Source organism: Ammospiza nelsoni, chromosome 34 (genome assembly GCF_027579445.1).
Source record: "Ammospiza nelsoni isolate bAmmNel1 chromosome 34, bAmmNel1.pri, whole genome shotgun sequence".
Taxonomy (NCBI): Eukaryota; Metazoa; Chordata; class Aves; order Passeriformes; family Passerellidae; genus Ammospiza; species Ammospiza nelsoni.
The window spans coordinates 1004198-1014261 of NC_080666.1; the positions used below are offsets into that span (position 1 = coordinate 1004198).

General features: G+C 50.1%; 1 protein-coding gene across 1 annotated transcript; it reads right to left on the bottom strand.

Moving 5' to 3' along the window:
* Positions 1 to 5791: 5791 nt before the first annotated feature.
* LOC132085943 (olfactory receptor 14J1-like) lies at positions 5792 to 8488 on the bottom strand. The gene is made up of 5 exons (XM_059491407.1): positions 8402 to 8488; positions 6975 to 7142; positions 6399 to 6929; positions 6255 to 6281; positions 5792 to 5911 (listed from the first exon to the last, which is right to left on the bottom strand). The coding sequence occupies exons 1-5, from the start codon at positions 8486 to 8488 to the stop codon at positions 5792 to 5794; spliced, it is 933 nt and encodes a 310-aa protein (XP_059347390.1).
* Positions 8489 to 10064: the final 1576 nt, after the last annotated feature.

Sequence of the window (10064 nt, forward strand, 5' to 3'; positions counted from 1 at the left end):
ACAACCTGTAAAAAATAACCCAATAACTAAAATTAAACACAAAAAACCCCCAAAACTATCAATAAAACCAATTCTAACATAACCCAACCACAATTTCCACCAGAAGTTACTGGCAGGTCAGGTGTTAACCCTTTCTATACTTCAATCCTCTCTCAAGTAAAAGGAAAAGATAATACAAGCATTTCAAAAAGCAACATAAAATCATGAAAGTTAAAAGAGGAGAAATGAACTCCCCCCCCAAAAAAAAATGAAGAAAAAATACTGTAATCTTAAAACTAAAATCCTCTTATAAACTATAAAGAAAAAACTCTTTTTCATTATAACACATAAAACTATTAAGATATAAAAAAATTGAAATTATTATAATACAAAAACCTCCATACTGAAATAAACAAATGTTAAAATAACTGTAATTTCATCGAAAGTTCATACAGAAATTAAAATGTAATCCAGTACCACCAAGAGAAGATCTCTATTCCCAGAGATAAAAAAGAAATTTAAATTTTTAAATTATATAAAAACGATTTTTACCTTTAAAGAATTAATCTTTAAAACAATACCCCATAAGTCAACATGGCCCATCAACAAGCTGTATAAAAGCTTCTGGCAATAAAAACAACTTCACAGTGTTTTGTTAGCCCAATTATTCCATCGTAAAAAAACCAAACAATATTAACAGTAGTAGCAAATTTAATTGAATAGTTAAAAAAAAAAAATTGGATACAATATAATTTGATTAAAATAAGGGGTAATTTGTTTCCAATAATAGCGCATAAGCAAAAGATAACCACGGAGTACGGAGGGCAGGGTTTTGGGACCCTTGCCACATCACGTACAAGCTTGCCAAGTGAAAATCACCCCTTATATGCCATGTGTCAATGCCATCTCCTCCTATTTTCAGTTCGTCATATCTCTATCTCTGCCTTCATTACCACCTTTATCACGCATGTGCCGCCACTCGGTTTGGTGGTCGCACAAGTCTTTGGGGGTCATCACTGATGAAGGCCCTGTAGTCTTCTTCGTTGTCCTTTAATTCACCTTTGGGTTACACATGCGCACCAAGCCAGTACAATGTAAGCCAAGACTAACATATCACTGCATCTACATATCAAGGCGATAAATCCCTTATAATTAGCATTTTCTGGGACCCAACCAGATTTTGCTTCCTTTCTGCTCATTTTTAGCAACTGTATCTTCAGCTTCTTTCCTCCTGTCCTTGTGAACATCTGCTGGGAGAGGGGGGTGGTGGGGCCCCTCCTCTCCCCCTCTTCTTTGGCATTACTACTTTTAACTGTTTTATTATTCCCAGATATTAATTACTGTATCAATATTGATTACTGTTTCAGTTTTTATCAGCACGAATCATACCTATTTATTACAACAATAACAAAGTCCTCCAGACCACTGTTATCCATGACAAAATTAATAACCACAAAACCGCTTTTTTTTCCTCTTGTAAAAGAATCTCCATAACCTTAAAGAGAAAAACTTCTCTCCCAAAGAAAACTAAAACAAGACTATTTCAAAAATAGTAAATAACTAGAAATTTTAGGTTTCGTTTCTTTAAATTGCCAGTAAAAATAACGTTGTAAAAAACAGCTGTTCTAAGAGTTTATTTTAATTCTTACTACCTTTTTCCTTTTAGTTACTTTTAATAAAATTTTCTTCCTACCCTTTAAATGTTTTAAGCCTACTGTACCTTTCTCACACTCCTATCTCACAACAAAATAAATACATAAATAATTAATTGACAATAAAACCCACCACATTCATCAATACGTTAATTAAGAAATCTCAAGATTAGAAAAATGTTAAATTACAAACCAAAACCACTACAGTGTCATAATAAACCTTTTGCCAAAGTTTCTCTGATTTTCTAAAGTTGCCAGCAAATTTTGTTTTGTTGTTTTGAGCTCCTGAGAATCTCTCGCTGGTATTTCTCCAGTGAGTCGAACTCAGAGTACACAAAAAATTGTAACTCCTTTGAAATGTCTCCTTGGGAGAGTTTTTTGGGGAATGGGAGTCAGGGCTTGTCTGTCCTGCTTGGCCCAGCCCAGGCAGGGCTTTCCCAGCCACATTCCACACTCCATTTCCCAGCTGGAGCTGCTGCTGCCTCTGAGTTGTGCTACCCCAGCCCCAGGGACGCTCTCCTTGTCTGCCCATTCCCCCACGGTCTCTGGGCAGGGATGGCCTCAGTGGGGGCTGCTGACATCCTCAGCACCTTGGAGGCTGCTGCTGAATTTTCCTGCTCCTGAGGCTTGTTCAGCCTTCAGCTCTTCAGTGCACGAATTCAGTGTCCCAGGGCTCAATAACACTCCAACACCTTACAAGCCAAGCCTCTGCGAAATAATTTTATTTCAGTTTCCAAATAATTTGTAGTTACGTAGATCCCAGTAGTGTATTCAAAGTGAATACATGATATTTAAAAAGAGAGTGAGAAAACATTTTTTAGGTCCTGTTTAGTTTTGTTTTCCTGTTAATTCATTGATATATGCAATCTCCAATTGACACTGAATCCAAGTACCTCCTCATGCAGTTTGTATAGAGATGAAAATCAAGACCCTTCATGGCTGACAATCAATCAGACTCTGTCCCTACCCCCACCCCACCATTTCCCCCATCCCAGCCCTGGCACTCAGAGCAGCCTTGTGCAAATCTGAGCTCCCTCCAGCCCAGGCTGCACCTGCAGCTTTCAGCTCCTTGGCTCCAACTCCCACCTGCTTTCCTTGGAGAAGGAGCTGCCCGAGACACAGAGGGATGTTCATTTCTTGTCAGCCAACAAAGCCAAGGGAAGGCACAGCTCCATCAAATACAAAAGTCATTCCTCTGCTGGATATTAAATCCACTTTCCACAGCAGACAGTCTCAGAGCAGTGGAAAACACCTTCTGTGCCCAGCACAGATCCCAAGGTCCCCCAAACCCTTCCTGCCCCAGTTCTGCCCAGATTTGCTCTTTGCACACACAAGTCACAGGCTGAAGTCAGGAGCTCCCTCCATACCCAGAGGGAGGAAAAAAAATGAAAATCTCTCCTGTGCAGAGCCCCTGCAGTGGGAACCACAACTTATCAGGTTTGTGTCCTTTGGGCTCAGGAATTGGTGACATTCAGGGGCACAGAAGGGTTTCTTGCCAAAAAACACAATTTGAACAGGATACAGTTTAACATTTCAGCAAACAGAGTTCTCCATGATGTCCCAGCAGCATCTGACATGTCCACCATCCCCAAGGGATTTCTGTACAGGAACAGTTTTAGACAAAGACATAAGAAAAGGCAGTTCTGTGATAGATATAAACACCATAAAGATGTTGATTATTTATTTGCACTTTGGAATGATTGGGCAACTTCCTGCAGCTCAAAGCATGAAGCCAGTCAGTTGAGAGGCATGACCAGAGAGCATCTGGATGAGGAAATCTGGGAGCAATGGGAAGCATAAATATCCAGCTCATCTAGTGAAGAGATGTCCTTTGACATGGCCATTTCAATAGGAGAGCTTGAAACCCCAAATGGAAAAGAGAGATTTATATAATAGAATGGATACTGGTGACACCAGTAGAAAGCAAGATCAGTATTTCTTCTCCTGCCATCTGTACACCTCCAGGAAAACCCTGTTCCTGGTGGGAAAACTTTGCCATTTCTTAACAGTACTCAAATGACCCAGATGATAAAGTTTTGCCTGTATATGATGAAACTAACAGGTATTAAAACCTGTGCCCCTTTCCAGGCAGACATCAGCTGTGTGCCCGTGAAAAGGCAGGGCCACTTGTGCCCTGAGGTGCCTGTCGACGGAAGGAGACCAGGACATCAATTAGATCATCACAGGCCCAATTTTATTGATCAGTGCAGCAGGTTAAATACAGTTCATAATGAGCTTCATACATATTGCAGAAGTTGAGCTCAGGATTGGTTAGTTACATATCAGCAACTACGCCTACTTCTGCATTCCTACGGCTCTACTTTTGATACTTTCTACATATTCTCAGGGAGAATCTCTCTTCCCTATCCTCATGTTGCGGCAAGGGCATTCTGTCCTTGCCTGTCATTGGTCACTGACTGCTGACTTCTCCTTTCAGCTTACTGACTGCTGACTTCCCTCTCTCAGCTTGACCAGTGGTATTATGTCAGTATGGCCTTTCTCAGCCAACCAATTATTAATAAATCTCTCCACAGGTGCCCAGCTGGGATTGCATCTCTCCAAGAGCACCTGAGGGAGAGCAGAGCACCTTGCAAGCTGCAGGTCCCTGACAGCCCCGCAGGGCTCCTGTCCCATCAACATCTGCTCTGCTCCAGTCTGAAAAAGGGGCCCAGCATGGTGCCAGGATCATCAGAGAGCTGAGGTGTGTGCTGGAATTCAATGTCCTCCCCATCTCGCAGCAGCCCTGCATTTCCCTCCTGCAGCCTTGGTCTCCAGCACAGCCACGGAGGCTCTTTGGGCTCTGGACTGTTGCTGCAGCCCCCAAGGGCAGCTGAGCTCTGCCTTTGGCACAGTCAGGCCTGGCCAGCGCAGGCCATGCTCAGCAATTGCTTGTGTGTGCCTGGCCTTGCTGTCAGCCCCGGCAGCGGCTGCGTGGCCCCTTTGTGGCCCTGTGCTGGCCCAGCCATGGTGGCCCAGCCCCTGTGCAGGCCCAGCCCAGGCCAGGAGCATTGCGGCTGGGAACGGCCCCTGTGCCGTGGTGCCCACAGCAGCCTTGGGGCTCTGTGCCCCATGGCCTCCCTGCTGGGCAGCCTCTGCCAGCTCCTGCAGAGCCCCTGGCACCTGTGGGGCTGCACAGACAGCCCTGCCCCGGGCTCTGCCGGCCTCTGGGCCAGCAGAGAGGCAGCCAGGGCTGGCCATGGCCAGGAACAGGCCCTGAGCCCCGCAGGAGGATGGAGCTGGGCCACAGCCAAACTCAGCCCAGGCCAAAGCTGGGCTCAGCAGCCAGGGCTGCCAAGGGCTGTGCACAGAGGCTGGCACTGACAAATGTCCTGGGCCCCCTCCCTGCTCTGTCCATGCCACCAAGGGCACAGAGCAGCCTCCTCTCTGGGCCACTTGCCTGTTTGCAATGCCTTGCACAGGTGCTGACCCTGCCCCACAAGGCCTGGCCTGAGTCCTGCCCTGCACGCTCAGCCAGGCTGAGATGGACACTGATGGTTTCTGGGCCAGGCTCTCTGAGCCCAGCCCAGCTCTCTGCAAGCTCTGCCCGCTGCCCTGAGCTCTGGGCAGCACCAAGGGCCTCTCCCCAGCCCAGCCCAGCCCAGCCAGCTCTGGCCCCACAGCTCTGCTCAGGCCAGGCTGCTCTGGGCACTGCCCCACGGCCTCCGCCCCTGGCAAGGGCACAGCAGCAGCTGCAGCTGCCACAGGACTCAGCCCCAGCCATGGGGGAAGGTGCTTGGCCAAGGCCAAAGGAGGCTCCCTGGCTGCCGTGCTCCCCTTGGGCTGAGGTGCTGAGAGCTCTGGAGCCCCTGCTGCCATCCCATCTGCCTAGGGCAGCACAAGAGCCCCGGCCTTGGGGCCCTCAAGAGCTGCTCCTGCTCCAGGCCCAGGGCCCATGACAAAGCTGGGGCAGGCACAAAGCTGTGCCCATTTCTGTTCATTCCTGCTGTGATAAGAATAGTATAAAATTTTTTACAAAGTGGTTGCATATTCATTTATTTCACCTAAACACAATGTGAGACTCCCTTCTTACACAATTTCTCTGGGTCACACAAGTAGGAGGGATAATGAAATTGAAGGGGGTGGATAAGAGCATTTCTTTTATTGTATAGAATCGGAATTAGAAAAAAATTTAAAATATACTTAAGGGCAGACTTGGCCTCTCATGATATGCACTGAGAGCTGCTGACAGAAGAAAGCAGGCCTTCTGTGGCTTGTTCTGATGGGTTACCTCTGCTGGAGTCCATGTGCCTACCAAGCAGCTCTAGCACTCCCCTCCCTGGCTGCACAGGGGAGAGAAAATGTTATGGGAGACAAATTGTGGACTGGGATAAGGCAGTTTTCTATAGCAAAAGGGGAAGTTTTTACAGGCACCAGCAATGAGGAAAAACCCCAATAATTTTAATCTCTTCTTCTCTCAGCAAGTGATGTTCAGCCACTTCCTAGGAAGCAGAACTTCAGCAGCTGGAGTGGTTTATCAAGAAGACAAACACTGTAAATAGGAAATGCCCCCTATTCTTCCTCCTTCCTTAGCTTTTATACCAGAACTGGGGCCATACAGTCTGGAATATCTCTTTGATTAATTTGGGTCTCTGGCCTGCTGTCCCTTCCCAGGATCTGACCCACTTGCAGCCCCTTGAGAGAGGGAGAATGCTGAGAGACAGCAGGAGCCAAAGCAGGGGTGTGTTTCCAGCTCCTTTGGGGCTCCCAATGCAAAGCACTGTGAGGGCTCTTATGGGACAATGAAAAGGCTGAAAAGCATCCAGTCACAGCTTTCCTGAGAGATTCCTTGAGCTGCTGGTTCCTCAGGCTGTAGATGAGGGGGTTTAGGGCTGGAGACACCACCGAGTACAGAAAGGACACTGCTACATCCAGGGATGGAGAGGAGATGGAGGGGGGCTTCAGGTGAGCAAATGTGTCAGTGCTGAGGAACAGGGAGACCACAGCCAGGTGAGGGAGGCAGGTGGAAAAGGCTTTGCGCCGTCCCTGCTTGGAGGGGATCCTCAGCACAGCCCTGAAGATCTGCACATAGGAGAAAACCATGAACACAAAACAACCAAACCCTAAACAGAAAGTGACCACAAGAAGCCCAACTTCCCTTAAGCTGGAGTGTGAGCAGGAGAGCTTTAGGATCTGGGGGATTTCACAGAAGAACTGGCTCAGGGCATTGCCGTGGCACAGGGGCAGGGAAAATGTATTGGCCGTGTGCAGCAGAGCATTGAGAAAGGCACTGGCCCAGGCAGCTGCTGCCATGTGGGCACAAGCTCTGCTGCCCAGGAGGGTCCCGTAGTGCAGGGGTTTGCAGATGGACACATAGCGGTCGTAGCACATGATGGTGAGAAATGCAAATTCTGATGCAATGAAAAAGGCAAAGAAAAATACCTGTGCAGCACATCCTGAGTATGAGATGTTCCTGGTGTCCCAGAGGGAATTGTGCATGGCTTTGGGGACAGTGGTGCAGATCATGCCCAGGTCGCTGAGGGCCAGGTTGAGCAGGAAGAAGAACATGGGCGTGTGCAGGTGGTGGCTGCAGGCTACGGCGCTGATGATGAGGCTGTTGGCCAGGAGGGCAGCGAGGGAGATGCCCAGCAAGAGGCAGAAGTGCAGGAGCTGCAGCTGCCCCGTGTCTGCCAATGCCAGCAGGAGGAAGTGGCTGATGGAGCTGCTGTTGGACATTCCTAACTCTGGGCGTTGTGGACTGTAGAAACAAGACATTGAAAAGCTGAGACCAAGCTCTTGGAATAAACCCTATGGGGTTATTTTAGGAATTCTCTCAAAGCTACTTCTTTACCTGTGGGGATACTTCACTCAATATGTTTATTCTTGAGTTTGGGTTTATGCTCCTGATTTACTGATTCATCTTAAGCACTGCTCTCAGCCTGAACCCTGGGGAAGCCCACAGGGAAAACAGGGCTCACTCTGCCCCACTGCAGTCAGACCTGCTGGTCCCCACACAGGTGCACTTTGCCCATTCCACCTCCCTCTAGTTCAGGGTGATCCAACATAAACTGAGCTTGAAAAAGAAGTTGGGTTTTTAAAGACTCCAGTTTAAAAGTCAATTTCTCTAAGCCCTTTTCTCTTTCCTTACGCAGCTGGACAGGGAGGGATGCTAAGGGTTGGTCTGGCTCTCTGCTGCCTGGAGTTGTGCCTACTGGGAGCTGTTTCTCTCTATCCAAGCCCTGTCCCTGCCAGTGCTGCCAGAGCCCAGCCCAGCTCTGGGGGCTCAGCTCTGCTCTGCAGACCCCTCCCAGCACAGGGCACTGCCCAGGGGCATCTCCCTGGCAGCAGGGCCTTAAGGGCAGGCCGGACAAACAGAGATGCTGCAAGCCAAGGTGCTGCTGCTGCTGTCTGTAGGGAGAGGAGGCTGAGGAGGCACTTTCTGAGGGAGATCTGAGGCCCATCTGCTGATGCCCAGGGTGACAGTGCAGGAGTCTCAGTGACACAGCCAAAGCGGACAGCCCCTTTCCCTTCCCTTCAGGAGAAAGCTGAGAGCAGCCCTGGCCATGCAGCACCATCTCCAGAGCAGGAGGAATCTGCCCAGATGGGGATGGCTCCTTCCACCTCCAACTTCTCCCCAGCAGGGTCCATGGGGAGCTGCCAGGTAGGCTGAGAGCTGCCCCTGGCAGGTGGCACATGCCCTGGACTGGCCAAGAGCCCTGAGGGCTGCGGGAGCTGCTCTGCAGGACAGCCCTGGGCAGCCCTGGCTGCAGCCCCAGCTTCAGCCCCTGCAGCCGTCCCTGGCAGCAGGAGCCGTCCTGCTCTGTCCCTCTGACGGCGCCCAGGGCAGTCCCGCCCTGCAGCACATCCTCCTCCTCCTGCTCCTGTGCCACAGAGAAACTGGGAGAGTCCTCGTGACACATCCCCCAGGCTGTGGGGTGTGCTGGCTTCAGGAGATCCCTCCAGGAGCACAGGGGACATTGCCCTGCACCCACACACTCACCATGCACAGGGCTGTGAAGATGTTTCCCCAAGTGAAGTCTCAGCTCAATGTCTTCCCAATACTGATTGCCTACAGCCTGTCTCTGCCTGGCTCCTGTCCCCTCAGTGCCCGCAGGCAGAGCCCTCAGCCCTGCTGGGCTGGGAGAGGAGCTGGCCCTGGGAAGAGCTGTTCCTTTAAAGCTCAGCAGCACAGACACATCACAAGGACTTTAATGAGCCTCATGAGGCTTGGGTGTTTTTTACATCAGCCTCAGTCCCTGAGAGAGCGTTCAAAAAACTTCTCAAGAACTCAAAGTTAAAACACTGAACTTAAAAAAAGTTTTAATGGGTTCTGTGGAGAGACACGACTGGGAAAGTGTCCCCAGGTTCCAGTTAGAGCAGAACACTGGAGGCAGTGGTGACAGCTGGGGACAAACAAGGCAAAGGTGTCTCTGGTGCTGAGCAAAGCCGGATGTGTGTCAGGAATGCAAAGGGCCAAGGCCTGAGCCCCAGCCCCTGGCCAGACAGATCCTGTCCCTCCCTCCTTGCTCAGGGCTCTTCCCAGGATGGGCACTGGAATGTGGGGATGTGCAATGGCAAGGGCAGGAGCATGGGGCGGCCCCTGCCAGGCTGCTGAGCAGGGACAAGGAGGCAATGAGGCCCCAGCCCTGCAAGGGTCACTTGTCCCCTCGTGGCCTCAGGCCCAGGGCCAGCAGCCACAGCCAAAGTGCTGCCCAAGTTGGCTCTGGCAGGGCTGTCTTGCAGCTGCTGCCCATCCCTGTGCCCTGTGCAGTCCAGGCTGTCCCACAGTGTCCCTGCACTGCGCCTCTGTCCCTGCAGGCTGTCAGCATCCCCCGGCTGCCCCACCTGGCTGGGCCCTTCCTTTGCTGACAGCTCTGCTTCCTGCCTGCCTCTGCCTGCCCACACAAAGCCTGGGGCTGACCCAGGCTCCTTCCGGGGGATGTGTTGCTCCACAGCCCTGCCCTGGGAGGGAAGTCTTGGTCTCCCCTTCTGCATTTGTGGTATAATTTCTCTATCGGGCTGTTTCCCATTATGGAGAAAAAGCTCAACCGTTTCCTAATCCACCCTTCCAGCCCTTCCAGGACACTGCTGTTCTCTCCTCAGTCTCTTCACAGGTGAGCCCTGGCACATCAGCCTCCATACATGAGTTATGTTCTTGAGGCCTGCAAATCCCAGCCTGGGAGATCTTTCCGCCCTCTCCAAGGTGTTTTCTGATGAAAATATTCTGCTCATAGTCTTAGAATATCACAGAGGTCAAGACCAGGCAGAGCTGTCTATCCGGCCAGCTTTTGTCTGGGAGCAATCCCAGGATAGATGGAGTTTTGGCAACCAAATTCCAATTTTTGCCATGGCCGCTGGACAAGGCCAGTTCTTTTCCATAGGAAGGCAGGCACAGAGCCCTGGTGCTTCCAAGGAAGATGAGATGTGACCACCAGAAGCCCAGGCCAGGCAGATCTGGCAGGTTTTTCTTCTGCGAATACCCTTGCATACAGGAAA

Coding starts and splice junctions, on each gene's coding strand:
- LOC132085943 (XM_059491407.1), bottom strand. CDS start 8,488: ATGTGTCACGAGGACTCTCCCAGTTTCTCTGTGGCACAGGAGCAGGAG. Junction 6,930..6,974: donor TTTTCATTGCATCAGAATTT/GCATTTCTCACC, acceptor GTGTCCATCTGC/AAACCCCTGCACTACGGGAC. Junction 6,282..6,398: donor AGGAATCTCTCAGGAAAGCT/GTGACTGGATGC, acceptor GCTGTCTCTCAG/CATTCTCCCTCTCTCAAGGG.